This window comes from Phoxinus phoxinus (genome assembly GCF_949152265.1).
Source record: "Phoxinus phoxinus genome assembly, chromosome: 4".
Taxonomy (NCBI): domain Eukaryota; kingdom Metazoa; phylum Chordata; class Actinopteri; order Cypriniformes; family Leuciscidae; genus Phoxinus; species Phoxinus phoxinus.
In genome coordinates, this window is record NC_136879.1 from 38,656,451 (window position 1) to 38,677,596 (window position 21,146).

The following is a 21,146-nucleotide window of genomic DNA, read 5'->3' on the forward strand; positions in this document are numbered from 1 at the left end:
TACTAGTTAATCCTGTTTGACTATGTAGGTCTATGTGTCGTTCTGAACAAATTCTTGAAACTGCAGATAATAAGTAAGGGATAATGTAGAGCAAGGCGGTTGTTATAGCGAATACAACACCGACAGGCTGATCAGGAGGAAGCGGAGGGGTCTTGAATCAGCCTGAACCTATAGTATCCAGCTGCAGACCCGCAGCACCACCAGTTTCAGAACCCCAGCGCCAGAACCGGTAGTGAGGGGCGGAGCTTACGTTCTAACACCAGCGCCAGAAACGGAAGTGGGGGGGGCGGAGCTTACATTCTTAACCGAGTAACGCCACCTAACGTTTTAGAGCGTAATTTGCTTAGACACGAAACGTCATACTTAATACGTATGTTATAATGATACATTAAGGTACAGAAACATTGAGCTTCACCATATTTTTAATATCGTGGCCTGTTGTATGCATTTATATTTACTATGGTTATTTTTTTATAATAATTTTGACAATGTATTTACCTACATATTGTAAATACAGTTGTTATGATAACACATTTATTTATATTTGTATATAGGACAGTTAAGCTGTCATTTGTAACTATACAAGAATATAGAAACTATTTAGCTATTTTAGTAAAATGTTCTTATTAAAGTGGTAGCCTACTACAAGCAGGAGTATGTTGTTTGTGCACCACAAATTGACACTTACCAATCAGGTATTTCAAATAATTGTAAACTAGCATGAGAGAAAATGCCACAAACTATTGTAAAGTGACACATACCATTGTTAAATTAATTATGAAAACTGGCACCAATCATTCAGAAGTGTGCTGGACCTTGACACTGGCTTTTCACAATGCAGAGTAGTGTACATCTGTAGATCCTATATTATAATGTGGATACAGCAAGTCAAATATTTGAACAAAACATTCGGGCATCTCCAGAAGGAATATATTTTACATTCATTTGTAGTTATTGTAGACTTGTATTGCTTGTCTCATTGTCAATAACTCCGCCCCTCACTTCCGGTTCTGGCGCTGGGGTTCTGAAACTGGTGGTGCTGCGGGTCTGCAGCTGGATATATCTCGCCTGAACGGTAAGAATCCTGCGTGTCCATGGCAACGGTGTGTTATCCTTAGAGTAAATTTTATGTAATAAACCTATATTAAATTTACTCTATTACAAGTGACAATTTTTTTTTATAGGAATAGTGCAACCAAAATGGAAATTCGTTCATTATTTACTTAATGTCACATTGTCACTCCAAACATGTATGACTCTGTTTCATGGAACACAACACAGTGAGAAGATCGACAAAGCCCTTAAGACCACCGTAGAGTAAAAGTTGTAACAATTTATCAGTTAATTATTTTTGTTTTTTTCATCTTAATTACTTTTAATAGCTAAATATTTGCCAACATTACAGTGTTTTCAATATGCTTCTAATTTATATACCCCTTTTACTGTTAAAGCTCTCAATTTTAAATGGATTCTATCCCTGACTGCCCATCACTGAGACGGAGTTTACAGCAATCTTCTTTCTGTTGAATGTTTTTTCTCACTCTTGTGTGCATGAAGCTGGAACTATTTGGCTCCAAAATGCAGATCTCAGCTCCTCTGCAGATATTTCCCCCCTTTTATTGGTCCTGCTTTAAACTATTTGCCCTGTTGTTCCATTTGTTCCTTTTTTAATAAAAAAATTAAAGCCTGTTCTGTAGTTGTATTGTCATTTTGTTTAGTCTTTCCCTATAGTCTTATAAATTGTATGGTAAAAATCACGAAAAATCTTTCATATTTAAATAGTGTCTTGCAGGTCATTATTACAGTTGGTAACTTGATGGTAATAAAATTACAAACATGCGACGTCGAGACTACGTTGTCAGTTGGTAAGTCATGAAATTACCAAAACACGTAACTGGGACGTAGTTGGTTGTTTTGTAACCTTAGGAGACCGTACTGACGACGTTGTCAGTTGGTAATGTTATGGTAATAAAATTACAAACATGCGACGTCGAGACTACGTTGTCAGTTGGTAAGTCATGAAATTACCAAAACGTCACGTAACTGGGACAGGAGTTGGTTGTTTTGTAACCTTAGGAGACCGTACTGACGACGTTGTCAGTTTGGTAATTTGATGGTAATAAAATTACAAACATGCGACGTCGAGACTACGTTGTCAGTTGGTAAGTCATGAAATTACCAAAACGTCACGTAACTGGGACGTAGTTGGTTGTTTTGTAACCTTAGGAGACCGTACTGACGACGTTGTCAGTTGGTAATTGACCGTTCGCAAAACCCCGCCCTCGAACGGTTCTCGTCCAATCCTAGCTCAGCAGCTGTAACTAAGGAGAAGGACCTCCGTCAAACATTCCGATTTCAGCAAGATAGTGCAATGATGCGCCTATGGCAGTGAGGTCTGCACGGGCTTAAAACTTGCTGTATTTTATGATTGCTTGCAACTATTATTAAAAAATAGGCTACATGTACAAACACCGTTTCACTGCGGCACTGCGGCCCCTCATCAGTCAGCAAACAAGAGAGAAAAAAGAGAAAGAGCACGGACTCACTAATTACGAAACTTAGATGTGGTTTAACAGGTACACAGTCACAAATTCCTCAGGAACTCAAACATTAAACTTCAAAACAAAGTTCGCGCAGTTGCACAACTATTTATTTACACAAATATGTCCTTCTCAGTCGGCTACGAGTTATGAAGAGAACAGCATGGATAGTTGATGGTTTCAGCGCGTCCTCTGATTGCAGTGTTGTGACTGAGATAGCGCGCGCGGGAGCACATGCGCAAAACAGTTTTGTAAAATGATATATGATCAAATAAAAATGATTGATATATAATTTTACAAAACTGTTTAGTGCATGTGCTCCCGTGTGCTATTCTGTCTACACTTTCTGTCGTGCCTTGGAGGATATGTCTGCTGCATTACTCCAAAACCAATCACTTAATGTATGGAGCTCAACCCAGTCATGCGTCTGGTTCTCAATTGTTTGACGGGCGTAGTAACAATAACTAAGGGGCGTGGCTTTTGCGAACGGTCAATTTGATGGTAATAAAATTACAGACATGCGACGTCGAGACTACGTTGTCAGTTGGTAAGTCATGAAATGACCAAAAAGTACGAATAAATTACGTAACTGCGACGTCGTGTGTTAGCTGGGCAAGCGTCGCTCCAGGCCTGCAACGGTTAGATTTTAGCTCATTTGCCGGCTAGGACTGGGGTGGGTGAATCACGTGTGAGTGTGTGTGTGTGCGTGTGGGCCCGCATGTGTGTTTCATGTTGATGTGTTATGTAGCCTACTGTATTTTAGTCTATTGTTGAATGGTAGCTAAAGTAAGGTTAATGTAGCCAACGAGTTTCTAAGCTCTTTACATTTTGAGGCTATTGAGGTACAGTAACCTTTTGATTTCTTTTACATTTTGAGGATAATTCAAACTTGAGGTTTGAGGTGATTTCATTTTATTCAATAACCTTAGTAAGTATTTGTTGAATACTTTTCTTCATTTAAGACACTTGTATATTATTATTTTTATTTTGTTTATATTGAGAATTCATTCTTTCTGAATTTAATATTTTATTTATTCAGTAAACATTATTTTTATTTAACATTTTAATAACTGAGTCCCGAGTATTCATTTAGTGTAAGATATCGTTGAGTAATAGATTGAAATAGGTGAATTATATTTTATGTGAAAATGGTTTAAGTCAGTTACACAAAAGTAAGCACACAGGGTTGTGGTTTAAAAGTTTATTAGTTAATCAAAGCACATGTAAAGATAAACAAGCAGACATTTAAATAGGAGGTCAGCAGGAATTCTATATATTATATACAGTTAACTAGGATTAATTTAAGAACCCAGGAACGCCCTTTAGTACCAGGAGATAGGCCTAGGGGGCGCTACATACTTATCCACAAATTCAAAATGAAATCCTGAATCTATTCAGTAGGCTAATTCTATAATTCGTGGAATTGCACATAACATCAATTCACTTCCTAACTTGCAGTTTTGTGTCATCATGGATGGTACCCAAGACATATCAGGAAAGGAACAGGAATCAGTCTGTCTTAGATATGTTGATCACGATCTAATAGTCCATGAGGAATTTGTGATGGTGCTGCGAACATGGCAGGAAAGTATTCAGGGGCACAGGCCATCATCAAAGAGAGTCAGCCACTTGCACTATATGTCCACTGTGGTCCACACTGTGTAAATTGAATTACTCAGCATGCGTGTACAGCATCTCCTGTTATCCGTGACTCTTTGCAGTGGGTTCATGAAGTGGGAGTTTTGTTTGGCCAATCTGTGAAAATGATTTTTCAACTTTCCAGGATATTTCAAAGTCAGAGAGTGGATCTGTCAAAGCGATCAGACCTTTGTGTCCTACAAGGTGGACAGTGCGCACCTGTGGCATTGGTGCTGTGCTAAACCAGTATCAGCCGATGTTACTTGCTCTAGAGGAAATGGCGTGTGGTCATTCAGAGTCAGCTTGCAGGGCAAATGGTTTGTTTGATAGATTTCAAAAAGGCAATGTTTTGCTTGGCCTTTTACTTGCCTTAGAAGTGACAGAAGAGCTGGAGTGTCTCAATGCTTCTCTTCAGAGCCGCACTCAGACAGTAGATGGGATGCTAGCTGCTGTCAACTGTGTGAAGGACACATTTGGAAAAAAAAATGAACAGAGGATTCATTCCAAAGAGTATATAACAAAAGCAACAGAAATGTGTAACTCCCTAAATCTGTCTCCAATAGAAATGCCCCGTGCTCGAAAGCCTCCGAAACGCCTGTCTGGTCAGGGTTCAGCACATGTACCTAGTTCCTCAGCAGACTACTTCAGGACAGAGTTTTTCAAGGTCTTGGATGTTGTCAATATGCAGTTTCAAGAAAGATTTGAGCAAGAGGGGCTGCTTACGATCAGTTCTATTGAAAAGGTACTGTTGACAGGAGAGTCTGATGCTGGTCTGTTGGAACAATATCCAGAATTGCACTGCGCTTCACTGAGGGTGCAATTAGCAATGTTCAAGTCCAAGTACGATTATCAGTCAACTACTGAGGCTGCAAACACTCTAAGGAATGTGTGTTTTGAGTGACTTTTTTTTATTTCCTTCCTTAAATGTGGACTAGAATACAGTAAAGTGTGAATGTGCAAGTATCCATTACTGTGTGCCATTCACATACAAAACAACGTACACAAAAAAACTATTAAAAATATGTAAACAATATAGTAAAATATACAATACAATGTGCAATATAGATTACAGAACATCTGTATTCCTTTTTTTCTTTCCGTTTTATTGCTTTAAACATGAATAGCATAATAAGCCAATTAAGCAATATCCTGTCTACAAAGGTCTGAAAAAAAAAACTGGTATAATGCTTGACATTCTGTCCCCCTCAATTTTGAAATGATGGCTATGCCCCTGGTGTAAACCATAGTCCAGATTAATTCGCCTTTGGCTAAGCCACGCCCTAGAATGTAGATTGACCAATCACAGCGCAGCCAAGAACGAGCTCCGACAGAGGCTCCGACACTTTTTCACGGCGCTCCATTGACTTCAACGCAGGAGGCTCATATTTTTGGTCTCGGCAGGCTATTACGTCGTCGTTTTATAAAAAATATGGTTAAACGTTGTGCCTGGGGCATTTGTAACACAGATACGCGTTTCCCAGAGAGGTTGGAAGGGGGTGTCCGTTTTTTCCCCTTCCCAAAACCGAAGTTAAATACTGACAAGTGTCGTATTTGGATTAAACTGTGTGGACGTCCTCAGTCAGCGAAAGATCAACAAGCACACTTTTGTCTCTAAGATACATTTAGCTTTTAACCTTACTGTGAAGTTATACTAGTTAGACAGTTTTATGCTGGTTTATGTTATGATTTCGGTTCTCTGCCCTAATTGTTGATACGCTAGCACACGCTGCTAATAAATACAGCTTTATACTCGCGTAGTCCGTTTGCTTTGTAAATAATAACGATTATAGAAGTGAATAGAGACCTACCCAGCTTTGCATGACAGTGTTTCTCCTGATATTGTTAGTCACAGCCTCCGTCTCGATTAGGATATGCTGCGGTTCATTTTTTGACTGTGACCGTTATGCTTTTGCCTCTATTTGGATGCCTTGTTGTTGCTTGCGTTTCACCGTTTGTCTTAAATAAAGCCTTCAAACGCACACTGCAGACACTTTTGCCTACTTCTATCGGACACTTTATTTGCTGCTTTATAAAAGTTTGATAAAATTTCAGCAGGAAGAGCTGTCACAGCATAAGCCATGTTGATACCAAACCAGAGCCCAGATGAAGTTGTCGGAGGTAGCAACAGTAACTAAGGGGGGCGGGGCTTAGCCAAAGGTGAATTTAAGGTTCTCATTTAAGCCGTTTACATACATGGAAGTCTACAAGTTATTTTTCTGAGCCTGAGAACATCAGAACCACATCATCAATATATCTACCCCACCACAACACTTTGGGCCCAATTTTAACGATCTGAAACGCAAGTGTCAAAGCGCAAAGCGCAAGTAACTTTGTGGGCGGATCCCGGCGCTGTTGCTATTTTCCCAGCGGGATAAACGACTCTTGCGCCTGGCGCAAATCTAAAAGGGGTTGGTCTGAAGTAGCTTCATTATTCATAGGTGTGGTTTGGGCGTAACGTGAAATAAACCAATCAGAGCGTCCTCTCACATTCCCTTTAAGAGCCGGCGCGCTTGTTCCACGGTGGATTGCTATTATAACGGCGGATTTGCCAGCGCTCGCCAGGAGCGGCTCACAGCCGAGGAAACCGACGTTCTCGTCAGGGCCGTAAAACACAGAGAAGTGACATTGGGGATGATGGGAGAAACCCACCCAAATTAGCTTCGGTTAAACAGGCGTATAATTTGGGTAAATGTGTAGCCTAATCTAGATTTTTTTTTTTTTTATCTAGATAGATCTTTCGCGTTAACACGCTACATTATGGCCAAGCACACGCCCTTAAAATACCATATCACTAACGCGCAACGTACTACTGTCTTTAGACTGTTTTTTTTCCTGGTCAGTGGCGCAATTGCTTTCTAAAACTGGAAAATAGCACCAGGGAAGTTTTGCGCCGGAACACGCCTCCTCTTTGCGCTGAACCGCCCCCGCGAGCGCAAGTTCATTTCCTAATTTACCGACGTGCGTCTGTGGAGGGAAAAGTCTGCTGTGCGCGGGTGCAAAATAGGAATGATACATGCGTCGGTGTTCAAAGTCAATTGCGCTGGGTGCAAGATAGGGCCCTTTATCTTTAAAAGGGTTATCTTGGGAAAATATATAGTGTTCCTCCCACAAGCCTAAAAACAGATTGGCATAATTGGGGAGCAAAACATGCGCCCATTGCGGTCCCCTTTTCTTGTCTATACAATTTGACTTGACAGAGAAAGATGTTGTTCTTTAAGGTCCACTCAGTAAGTTGCACTATAAAGTCACTGGGAGGCATCAAATGTTCAGGTGTGGATGAGAGATAGTGTTTTAAAGCCTCTAGACCCTCGTCATGTACAATATTGCTATATAAAGACTCCACATCCATTGTGGTCATAGAGGAACCTATGTTACATTTGCTCAATTTTCTTTAAAACCTGTGTAGTATCTTGAATATAAAAAGGTAAATCTGCAACAAATGGCTTGTTGAATTAATGCACACACTTGGAAGCAGGTTCTGTTATTGAATCATACCCACTGATTATCGGTCTACCAGGTGGATTTTCCAGATCCTTGTGGACTTTGGGGAGCATATAAAAATAAGAATAGCGTGGGTGTTGATAGAGCAAAAACTCATATTCTTTCTTAGTGATCCAATTATGTGATTTTATTTAGCAATTGCTCCAGCTCTCTTCTCATAGTGTTGGATTTGATGAGGGCTTTGAGTAGTACGGAGTATTATCTAGATGGCGAAGAGCTTAACTTATATACTTCTTGTCCCACACACAGACAGCACCCCCCTTATCAGCGCTTTTTATTATTATATCATCTCTCCGAAAGCCATTTAAGTGCTTGAGATTCTTTTTTGTGAGATTATGCCGTGTGATCTTTTTTTGTTTACTGTAAAGCTTTTCTACTTCATAGGACACCTTTTTAGTGAAGGTAGTCAATGTGGGATCTTTAGTACAAGGTGAAAAGGTAGAAGAGTTTACCGTGGTGGTTGAATATGTAGCTGTACCCTGTGCGTTTTGGGAGTACCAGGCCTTCAAATGTAAACTCATAGAATCGATAGAGATCCACTTGGTGTCAAATGGTCTACCTGAGTTTGTAGGAGAAAATGAGAGACCCTTCACTTTGCTTTTACCGTTTGCCACGTATTTTGAGTGTTTCACAATCTACATTGTAATCAATATCTAACATATTTGAAACAATTCAAAGCTGCTATTTTCAGCACTCATTTTCATGAGCCATTACTATAAAACAAGAAACTGGTGTGAAGTCACACACACACACACACACACACACACACACACACACACACACACGCACACAGTGTCAGTGTGTTTCTGTGTCTTCAGTCTCTGTAGCGGCTCTTTATTCACCATCAGCTGATCCTGAGGAAACTGAACTGACGTCTAAACACTGAGAGTCCTGCAATAAAACACACAGACAGACACATATGAGTGTGAGACATTACTGAGTCACATCACATCTGGAGAACATTTCAGGAAAAACAGCCAGAGATATTAATGATAAACTGGAAAAGATTAATAACAGCAAATGATAAACAAATATCGCTTTATCACACAGACACACACACACACAGACACACACACACACACACACGCACACGCGCGCGCACACGCGCACACACACGCGTTTACATGCAACTAAATAATCTGTTAGTAATCAGATTGACGGCTCGGACTGAAAAGTCTTCATGTAAACACTTTAATCGAATGAACTCGATCAGATTGAAAACCGAATCTGGAAAGTACTGTGTGTGTGCAATGACGTAATGGCGTATGATGCGTATGAGATGTTGTAGTTGTTGAATGATGTCATGAATGACCAACACAATCTCACGGCCTTCAGTCCTTCTCTCAGACTCTCACACACGTCCTTCTCTCAGACTCTCACACACGTCCTTCTCTCAGACTCTCACACACGTCCTTCTCTCAGACTCTCACACACGTCCTTCTCTCAGACTCTCACACACGTCCTTCTCTCAGACTCTCACACACGTCCTTCTCTCAGACTCTCACACACGTCCTTCTCTCAGACTCTCACACACGTCCTTCTCTCAGACTCTCACACACGTCCTTCTCTCAGACTCTCACACACGTCCTTCTCTCGGACTCTCACACACGTCCTTCTCTCGGACTCTCACACACGTCCTTCTCTCAGACTCTCACACACGTCCTTCTCTCAGACTCTCACACACGTCCTTCTCTCAGACTCTCACACACGTCCTTCTCTCAGACTCTCACACACGTCCTTCTCTCGGACTCTCACACACGTCCTTCTCTCGGACTCTCACACGCGTCCTTCTCTCAGACTCTCACACGCGTCCTTCTCTCAGACTCTCACACGCGTCCTTCTCTCAGACTCTCACACGCGTCCTTCTCTCAGACTCTCACACACGTCCTTCTCTCAGACTCTCACACACACGTCCTTCTCTCAGACTCTCACACACACGTCCTTCTCTCAGACTCTCACACACGTCCTTCTCTCAGACTCTCACACGCGTCCTTCTCTCAGACTCTCACACGCGTCCTTCTCTCAGACTCTCACACACGTCCTTCTCTCAGACTCTCACACACGTCCTTCTCTCAGACTCTCACACACGTCCTTCTCTCAGACTCTCTCACACGCGTCCTTCTCTCAGACTCTCACACGCGTCCTTCTCTCAGACTCTCACACGCGTCCTTCTCTCAGACTCTCACACGCGTCCTTCTCTCAGACTCTCACACGCGTCCTTCTCTCAGACTCTCACACGCGTCCTTCTCTCAGACTCTCACACACGTCCTTCTCTCAGACTCTCACACACACGTCCTTCTCTCAGACTCTCACACACACGTCCTTCTCTCAGACTCTCACACGCGTCCTTCTCTCAGACTCTCACACGCGTCCTTCTCTCAGACTCTCACACGCGTCCTTCTCTCAGACTCTCACACACGTCCTTCTCTCAGACTCTCACACACGTCCTTCTCTCAGACTCTCTCACACACATCCTTCTCTCAGACTCTCACACACGTCCTTCTCTCAGACTCTCACACACGTCCTTCTCTCAGACTCTCACACACACGTCCTTCTCTCAGACTCTCACACACGTCCTTCTCTCAGACTCTCACACACGTCCTTCTCTCAGACTCTCACACGCGTCCTTCTCTCAGACTCTCACACACGTCCTTCTCTCAGACTCTCACACACGTCCTTCTCTCAGACTCTCACACACGTCCTTCTCTCAGACTCTCACACACGTCCTTCTCTCAGACTCTCACACACGTCCTTCTCTCAGACTCTCACACACACGTCCTTCTCTCAGACTCTCACACACACGTCCTTCTCTCAGACTCTCACACACACGTCCTTCTCTCAGACTCTCACACACGTCCTTCTCTCAGACTCTCACACGCGTCCTTCTCTCAGACTCTCACACGCGTCCTTCTCTCAGACTCTCACACGCGTCCTTCTCTCAGACTCTCACACACGTCCTTCTCTCAGACTCTCACACACGTCCTTCTCTCAGACTCTCACACACGTCCTTCTCTCAGACTCTCACACTTGTCCTTCTCTCAGACTCTCACACACGTCCTTCTCTCAGACTCTCACACACGTCCTTCTCTCAGACTCTCACACTTGTCCTTCTCTCAGACTCTCACACACGTCCTTCTCTCAGACTCTCACACACGTCCTTCTCTCAGACTCTCACACACGTCCTTCTCTCAGACTCTCACACACGTCCTTCTCTCAGACTCTCACACACGTCCTTCTCTCAGACTCTCACACACGTCCTTCTCTCAGACTCTCACACACGTCCTTCTCTCTGACTCTCACACGCGTCCTTCTCTCAGACTCTCACACGCGTCCTTCTCTCAGACTCTCACACGCGTCCTTCTCTCAGACTCTCACACGCGTCCTTCTCTCAGACTCTCACACACGTCCTTCTCTCAGACTCTCACACACACGTTCTTCTCTCAGACTCTCACACACGTCCTTCTCTCAGACTCTCACACACGTCCTTCTCTCAGACTCTCACACACACGTCCTTCTCTCAGACTCTCACACACGTCCTTCTCTCAGACTCTCACACACACGTCCTTCTCTCAGACACAACACGGCACAACGGGTCATGTGCTCATCGTCTCCTAATTAGGACCTGACCCGTAATATATAAATATTAAGTCTGCTGTTTAAAACAAACAAAGTAGGAGAATAGTGTGTGCAAACAGCGGGAAATATTTGTGTAGTGTGTGCATGTCAAAAACTCAATTCTGATTTGAAGCTTGTGACATATAAACACACATCAACCCGATTTTATTTATCGTTCATGTAAACAACGTTTGGATTCATCAATCAGAATAAATTAATTCCAATTGAAACAAAAGTTGTGCATGTAAACATGTAAGGGATGAAAATATTCATATAGACCTATCATAGATCATATTCACATCACAGAATTAAACTCTTATATTCTCCAGTTACACACACATGAGACCTGTCACTGAAATTGGGTCAAATTTAAATAAAGATATACTCACAGTAGAGTAATGTCTCCAGTTTATAATGTAGATCATCCTTCAGATCAGAGAGCAACTTCTTTCCTGATTCTCCTATTTTATTCCCAGTCAGACTCAGTTCTCTCAGGTGTTCAGGGTTTGATCTCAGAGCTGAAGTCAGAGCAACACAACCTTCCTCTGTGAGATCACAATCACTCAACCTGTAGAGAACAATGACACACACTTCACTCTCTCAGTTCAGTTCAGATCAGTAAAGCAGTGAATCCATTATTAAAGAGAAAGTTCAAACTTAAAGCACAAATTAATATGTGTGATGGTTCATTAGGTTGAGATTTTAAAATGTCACAAAACATGATCATAAAACATCTAAAGCAGGGGTCCCCAACTGGTGGACCGGGGTCTAGGTCCGGACCCCAAGACCGTTTTATCCGGACCTCTAAACATTTTTGTTAAAAAGTTTTGGAATAAAAAAAAAATGTTTTTTACCGAAAGTCATTTTTGAACAGGCGTGCGCGAGGGCAGCTATGTGTGTGTCAGGTCCTTTGAAAGAGCTGCGGTCCGGAGAGATCAAACTTTGGCTTGTACACACATTACTATGAGATTCGTGAATGGATTATTATGGCTTTGTCAAAAATTAGAAAAGTGGACTCTGAAAACCGCATCTTTCGAGATGAGTGGACTGAAGCGTACGCGTTCATTTTGCCGTCATCGAGCTCTACGAGGCCCGTGTGTCTTATTTGTTCGGAGTCTGTTGCGGAAACATTACATTGGAAACATTGGAAACATTAAGCGGCATTTCGAGACAAGACACAAAACTTTCAATGAAAATTACCTGCCAGGATCACCCGCGAGGACGAGGAAAATTGGTGAACTGAAAGGACAGTATGAGCGTGCAACACGGGTGATAACACAGTCCCTTACAGCACAGCAGCGAGCCTACGAGTGCTCACTTCGAGTACAGTGGATTTTGGGCAAACATAAAAAACCTTTTACTGACTCCGGAATGGTGAAAGAATGTATGGAGGCGTTGGCAGACACGCTGTTTGAGGGTAAAGAAGGACAGCAGCTAAAACAAAAGGTTCGTCAGATTCCTTTATCATCCACAACAACAACAAGAAGAGCAGAGCTACTGTCGGAAGATGTGCATTCCCAGCTTGACAGCGCCATCCAAAGCGCCCCGTGCATTGCGTTAGCTGCTGATGAATCAACTGACGTGAGTGACAACGCTCAGCTCTTGGTGTTGTCCGATTTTATCATGAGGAGACTAAAACATTTGTAGAGGACATTTTAGGCGTCACAGCTTTAAAAACGCATACCAGGGGAGAGGACATATATATTTGGCCATAAAGGAAATGCTGACACAGAGGAGAATCGATGTAAAAAATGTTGTCTCCATCACCACTGACGGGGCACCGTCTATGATGGGAAGAGAAAAGGGTGCAGTCAGTCGACTGAAAGAGGACAACCCAGAGCTCTTGTCATATCACTGCATTATTCACATGTCTGTTCTCTGCTCCACACTTTCAGAGCACCACGCAGAAGTTATGAACACCATCACCAAACTAGTTAACTTTCTCAGGGCTTCATCAGCTCACCAGCATCGTCTGCTCAGGGAGTTCTTAGCAGAAGTAGATGCTCCTGCCAACGACCTGCTCTTGCACTCCAATGTCAGATGGTTGAGTAAAGGAAAAGTGCTGGCTCGCTTTTGGAAGATAAGAAATGAAATTTAAAGATTTCCTTGCACAACAAAAGAGTCACAAGGCTCAGGTGTTTTTGCACTTTTTAGAAGAGGAAAATAACATGGACACACTGGCCTTTCTGGTTGACATCACAGGGCATTTAAATGACCTCAATCTGAAGCTTCAAGGGAAAGACAATTCTGTGTGTGACTTGGTGGCTGCAGTCCAGTCTTTTCAGAGGAAACTGGACATTCTGAAAATGGATCTTGAGCAGGACTGTACACATTTTCCTTCAATGAAGGAGATACAGGAGAGCAATGTCACTGCTCATTCTGACTTTATCCAAAAGTTGATTGAAAACTTTAAGGCTCGCTTTGATGGCTTTACATTGGGAGATCAGCTGATGCTCTTTGTTAGGAGTCCATTTTTGGTTAAGAATGTTATTTCTTTCTCAAAGGAGGCAGTACATACGTACAAATGGGCTAATGCACAGACCCTTCAAATGGAGCTATTAGATTTACAGGCTGATGTAGTGTTTAGAGAGCAATGTGAATCCTCTGACCCGGTCACATTTTGGCTGCAGACTGTGCCAAAGGCAAAGTTTCCTGTACTTAACAAAGTGGCAGTGTACACATTAACAATGTTTGGCTCTACCTATAGCTGTGAGTCAGCCTTCTCTACACTAAACATCATTAAGAATAAGTACCGCTCACAACTGACCAATGATCATGTGCATGCATGTCTGAGAATTGCTTTGACTCCATTCCAACCCAGATTTAAGAGATTGGCTGCCAGTGCCAATGCAAATTTCTCACACTGAGCTAAGTTTACAAACTTGCTTGTTTACAAAAATGTTTACTTTATTTTTTGTTGCACTATTTTTAAAAAAAAAAATTATATAATGCATTATGAGGTGCATTATTTGTTCCCTTTTTGCACTTTTGAAATACAATGTTTGCAAGTTTATGTGCAATAGCAGCTGTTCACAACACTGAATGTATTTTTCTTTGAGTGGTTATGAAGGTAAATCATTTGCACCTAATATATTAAGATTGTGACTTTCAGCATTTATTTTCATGCTTCCTGTTGCTGTTATTGATGTTGAATGGTTTTGTTTGACATTTGAATATTTGCACTAAAATGAAATAACATACTTGAATGAATTTAAACAAAATCAATACATTTAAAGATAAAGAGTTGTATCCTTTTATTGTCCTTTTATTGTCAAAGGTTTTATTGTCAATTTGTTGACATTGTTACAATTTAATAAAAGGAAAGAAAACTGAATTATTGCCGGGTGTTTTTGTATGTCCGGACTCTCGTTTACTGGGCTGATCGGGTTAGTGGACCTCTTGTCAATTTAGTTGGGGACCCCTGATCTAAAGTATCATTCAATCAGGATAAATAATCTCTCACTATATTAACATTCAGTCTTATGCAAAATCTGCTTTAATAAATGAGACTATTCACAACATAGGTTAGTTTTACTGTTACTGAGATCTGTACTATGTAATATGTATGGAGTGTCAATTAGTGTGTGTGTGTGTGTGTGTGTGTGTGTGTGTGTGTGTGTGTGTGTGTGTGTGTGTGTGTGTGTGTGTGTGTGTGTGTGTGTGTGAAAAAAATCCTTTAGAAAGTGTCAATGCAGAAAGATGATCATAATTACATTTAGTCATTTTTATCCAAAGCGACTTACAACTGAGGACTACAGCAAGCGAGTCATTGTGAAGAGGCAAAAAACAACGCAAGAAGTGCTCAAAATACAAAGTTCAGGCATTCCTGAGAGTAGCATAAGCCAGACAAGGGGGGAATAAAGGAAAAGTTTTTTTTTTTTTTTTTTTTTTTTTTTTTTTTTTAAGATAAGTGCTCACGGAAGAGATGAGTTTTCAGTTGTCTTTTGAATGTTGTCAGGGATTCTGCATTCCGGATGAGGGTAGGGAGATCATTCCACCAGCATGGAACCGTGAATGAGAATGTTCTGGAGAGTGATTTTGTGGCTTTCTGAGATGGTACCACGAGCCGTCGCTCATTGACCGATCGCAGGCTTCTGGTAGGTATGTAGACTCGTAGGAGCGAGTGAAGGTAGGAGGGAGCTGAGCCTGTGGTCGATCTGTAAGCAAGCGTCAATGCCTTGAACTTGATGCGAGTAGCGAGTGGTAGCCAGTGCAGAGAGATGAACAGAGGAGTGACGTGGGCCCTTTTGGGCTCGTTGAAGACAAGACGGGCTGCAGCATTCTGGATCATTTGTAGAGGTTTAGTTGCACATGATGGAAGGCCAGCCAGAAGAGCATTGCAGTAATCCAACCTAGAGATAACCAGGGCCTGGACGAGAAGTTGTGTTGCATGCTCAGTTAGAAAAGAGAAAAGGCCTGATGTTCCTGATGTTGTGCAGTGCAAACCTGCATGATCGAGCTGTCTTTGTAATGTGGTCTGTGAAGGTCAGATGGTCATCAAATGTTACTCCGAGATTTCTGACCGACCTTGATGGGGTGATTAAAGTTGAGTCAAGCTGGATAGTGAAGTTGTGCTGTAGAGACAGATTGGCAGGGAGGACGAGAAGCTCAGTCTTTGCCAGGTTGAGCTGCAGGTGGTGTTCCTTCATCCATGCCGAGATGTCCGCCAGGCAGCTTGAGATACGTGCAGCTACTGTGGGATCATCTGGTTAAAATGAGAGGTAGAGCTGGGTGTCGTCAGCATAGCAATGGTAAGAGAAACCATGTGCCTGTATGATGGGTCCCAGTGATGTGGTGTAAATGGAGAAGAGGAGGGGTCCAAGAACTGAGCCCTGGGGAACCCCTGTGGTCAGTTGATGCGTTTCAGCCTCTCCATGCGACTCTGAAGGACCTACCTGTGAGATAGGACTCAAACCAGTGGAGAGGAGTCCCTGTGATGCCCAGTGATGAGAGGGTGGACAGAAGGATCTGATGATTCACAGTGTCGAAGGCAGCAGACAGATCCAGGAGAATGAGAACTGATGATTTGGAGGCAGCTTTTGCGATCCGTAGGGCTTCTGTGACCAACAGCAATGCAGTCTCGGTTGAATGCCCTTTCGTGAAGCCAGATTTGTTTACATCTAGTTGGTTGGTCAGAGAGAGGAAAGATGATACTTGGTTGAAAGCAACTCGTTCAAGTGTTTTCGCAATGAATGGTAGGAGAGAGACAAGTCTATAATTCTCTAAGAGTGATGTGTTTAATCTGGGTTTCTTAAGCAGTGGAGTAACCCGAGCCTGCTTGAATGCTGTAGGAAAAGTGCCAGTGTGGAGGGATGAGTTGATGATGTGTGTGAGTGCTGGTAGAAGTGTGGGAGAGATGGCTTGTACACACACTTCACTCTCTCAGTTCAGATCAGATCAGATCAGTTTAGCAGTGAATCCATTATTATAGAGAAAGTTCAAACTTAAAGCACAAATTAATGTTTGAGGATCATTAGATTGAGATCTAAAATGTCACAAAACATGATCATAAAACATCTAAAGTATCATTCAATCAGTTCTGACTGTGTTGAGCTCGAGTCTGTTTAAAGTCAAGACACTGAAATGTTGGTTGTGTGTGAAAGTGTGTATTTCAGTGTGACTCTCAGTCCTGCAGTTTCATGTTATTGAGGATCAGCTCATGTGTTCAATCATTTACAGCTCAATAATCTGAACTCACAGCAGCAGAAAGAGATTCAGATTCAGATTACTTTATTAGTCCCCAAGGGGGAGATTCAGTTTTACAGACAACCCTTTCATTAAGGGTTAACGTTAAAAAGTACATTAGCATGCAATGTATATAATGTAATAAAATAAACTATAAATAAGTACAGTCATACATCTCCCTGTATACAGATGCTTCTCTCTCTCCCATAACATCACACACACACACACACACACACACACACACACACACACACACACACACACACACACACACACACACACACACACACACACAGGTTTTTCCTAAGACTGAATTCAAGAATTCAAACCTGCAATGAAACAATAAAAACTCACTAATCTGCAAGAGAGATCTAAGGGACAGGGAGCACAACACAACTGATCTCTCCCCCGATGCTGAGTTCCTGACTCTGCACACTATCTTCTCCCCTTCAGGGCTCATTCAGTCATGCAAATCTCACGAACCTACTGCCTCCAGCGGTGTTAAGAGGGCAAAATAAATACTTCTGGTGCGAATGGTGAAGTGGTGTTATTCCCGCAGCAGCAGAACAGTCAGAAGAAGAAAACAATGCCTGTTCTTCTGATGTGGGAGATGCCCCAATAAAGATAGTTGATAACCATTTGTCTTCCCCCAAACTCAGGCGTCACCACTTGGGTCACGAGAAAGGGTCCAACGAAAGCTGAATACATATTTGGGAGCTAGAGTACGCCGACTCTGTGAAACTATTTTTGATATTGCATTTTGAATGTTTTATTTTATACTGATCAATTGTGTACTATGTATTATTTTATTTGATGTTTAATTCTGCCTGGCAAAAATAAATGTTAACCTTGATATATTCTGCATTTTTCTGAAATCATTATTTCTAGTAGATGAATGTGCAGTCTGGGGTTTCCGCAAATCTCTGTCCAGGATAGATCACACCTAAGACACTAATGGATGGAGCACAGGCACCTTCATTAAGGAGATCTCCCGATTTCTGATTATCCCTGACTTAGCATGTTGTAAACTCGCGGCTATTACAAACAATGACACCTTCGGGTCAGCAGTGAGCGGCCGCTTAGGGTAAAATAGTTGCACTGGACTCTGAATATTTCAGGACTGGCTAGATTGTGATCGTGAGCGCACATTCACGACGTGACATCTCAAAGCGACACCGGGTCCTTAAAGGGCACCTATTATGGAATTTTGAAATGTACCTTTCATGTAGTGTGTAACATAGATCTAAGTGAACAAAAACATCCTGCAAAGTTTGAAATATGAAAGTGCACCGTATATAAAGTTATTGTCTTTCAAAAGTAAGAGTCGACTCAGAGTCATTTTTATGAATCGTTAGAAGACCGAAGCTTTTTCCCTGACTAGATGACGTCAACTTGTCAAGTTATTTGAATACGATACGCCCACTTATTGCGCTCCAAGGCCAGGGAAAACATCAGGGCGACGAGACGCTGTGTTCTGAAGTGCGGCTCAAAAGCCAACTTTTTTCATCTGCCCAAGGAGGAGCATTTGAAGACTAAGTGGCTACAATTCATATAGGCTATACAACTATACCACAGAAGTATATAGTCCGAGCCTTGTGCTTTGTTCGCGCCATTTTGAAGACGATTGCTTCACCAACTTAAATGCAATCAAACTTGGATTCGCGAGCCGGCTGATATTGAAGGAAGGTTCAGTTCCAAGTGTATTTGCATCAGCTTCCTCCTCCGTATCACAACCTGTAAGTGTTATTAATAATTGTTGCTTTTATGTTTTATGTAGCTTAATAATTATTTTGTTTGTTGTGTAAGCACCGTTTAGCTTCTAGGTCTTCAATGACAATTGTATTGAGATATGTGAAGGGTTTGTCGTTGTTTTCGGAGTTGTCTTAAAGAATAGAGTAATACCTAGTAGTAACATAACTGCATATTTTTTTTGTTGTAAAACGTTATGTTTATGCATCGGGCTAATGCAAACAAAGACTGATTGTGCTTTTACAATATGAACTCTGGGCTATGCTCGCTAACATAACATTAAATTCTTTATCTTATTTTTAGTTTTTTACTACAAACTACAAAGCAGTGGACTATAATCATTATTATAACACAATTTAATTGATAAAAGCATCATTGTACTCCGTGTTAAACAATAAGTATTATCTCTGTAAACACTGCTGGGTCATCTGACCAATCAACGCAGATTAGCGTCGCGCAAAGGAGGGGTTTGGAAAAATGAGTCGTTAAACGAATCATTTGGGAGTCGGTGAGCGAATCAGGTAAAAATAAATGCATATTATACGACAACAAAAGTGTTTTTTGTCATTGCATGCATGTAAAACTGTTGTTGGGGACTCCCAAAACAACATTAGGAACATTTTAAATGTCATAATAGGTGCCCTTTAATGAACCAATATTTGAAATGATGAAATGCCCAGAATAATCTGTGGTCTAAATTAAATCACAACTAATCTGAGGATCAGCTGATAGAAAACTTGTAAAAACAAAGAGCCACTTAAATTTGGAGATTAAATTCTTCATGGAGTCAGAATTAAAATTTGAGATCAACTGTTTAATAAATTAAAGTGATGTTTCCAGAAAATGCCTGAAAAGACACACACACACTAGTGACGGAAAAGAGCAGCGGATATATCTGCAATGTATTGAGGTCCTAGGCCATTAAATGGTTAATATACCAGTAATAATACTTTAAAATCACACACACTTACCTGCCAGTGACGGAACAGACAACTCGTGTTTTCCAGAGAGAATAGAGATCTCTTAACTGGGTACCAGTGATTTTTGAGCATACCTTAACAATGTCCCTCAAGCTCTTTTTGTCTTTCACAGAGAGTCCATTAAACCAACACAAGAAAGAAAATGTTAATAGGCTCTCAATGAAGGCTTGATAAAATGTGCATAAAATTATTTTACAGACCCCAAAAGAGTTAAAGGTGCTGTATGTAGGTTTTATACTAAACAAATCCCTTTTTCATTGTGTATTAGACTCGATTTTGTTTTGTCACTGTGCTTCCTAAAGTCTATGATTAATTATTTAGTTTTAGACACATTTAAATCAAGGAAGCTGTCGTCACTTCAGGCTGAACACTTCAAATATACTTTACATTGTGATTTATGTGTGAGAATCAAATATGATCTTACCTCAGTATCTCCAGTTTACAGAGAGGATTCTGTAGGACATCAGACAGCAGATTCACTGATTCTCCTATTTTATTCCCAGACAGATCCAGTTCTCTCAGGTGTTCAGGGTTTGATCTCAGAGCTGAAGTCAGAGCAGCAAAACCTTCATCTGTGACGCCACACTTACTCAACCTGTAGAGAACAATGACACACACTTCACTCTCTCAGTTCAGATCAGATCAGTTTAGCAGTGAATCCATTATTATAGAGAAAGTTCAAACTTAAAGCACAAATTAATGTTTGAGGATCATTAGATTGAGATCTAAAATGTCACAAAACATGATCATAAAACATCTAAAGTATCATTCAATCAGTTCTGACTGTGTTGAGCTCGAGTCTGTTTAAAGTCAAGACACTGAAATGTTGGTTGTGTGTGAAAGTGTGTATTTCAGTGTGACTCTCAGTCCTGCAGTTTCATGTTATTGAGGATCAGCTCATGTGTTCAATCATTTACAGCTCAATAATCTGAACTCACAGCAGCAGAAAGAGATTCAGATTCAGATTACTTTATTAGTCCCCAAGGGGGAGATTCAGTTTTACAGACAACCCTTTCATTAAGGGTTAACGTTAAAAAGTACATTAGCATGCAATGTATATAATGTAATACAATAAACTATAAATAAGTACAGTCATACATCTCCCTGTATACAGATGCTTCTCTCTCTCCCATAACATCACACACAGACATGACCCAATCATTTCTCTCTCTCTCACACACTCACTCACTCACTCACTCACTCACTCACTCACTCACTCACTCACTCACTCACTCACTCACTCACTCACTCACTCACTCACTCACTCACTCACTCACTCACTCACTCACTCACTCACTCACTCACTCTCTCACTCACTCACTCACTCACTCACTCACTCACTCACTCACTCACTCACTCACTCACTCACTCACTCACTCAGAGTGCAAAAAACAGTTTTGTTGTAGTTGTGTTTTCATTTCTTCATTGTCTTATAGCA

General features: G+C 41.5%; 1 protein-coding gene across 2 annotated transcripts in view; it reads right to left on the bottom strand.

Annotated features, from left to right (window-relative positions):
* Positions 1-3,647: 3,647 nt before the first annotated feature.
* The window catches only part of LOC306997003 (NACHT, LRR and PYD domains-containing protein 12-like), a 95,842-nt gene continuing 78,343 nt past the window's right edge, over positions 3,648-21,146 (bottom strand). For both annotated transcript variants that reach the window (XM_079609989.1, XM_079609988.1), the window contains 3 exons: positions 20,133-20,303; positions 11,684-11,862; positions 3,648-8,570 (listed from right to left, as the gene is read on the bottom strand). In XM_079609989.1, the coding sequence (XP_079466115.1) occupies positions 8,569-8,570; positions 11,684-11,862; positions 20,133-20,303 (352 nt within the window). In that variant the 3' untranslated portion in view covers positions 3,648-8,568. The remainder of the gene's footprint in view (positions 8,571-11,683; positions 11,863-20,132; positions 20,304-21,146) is intronic.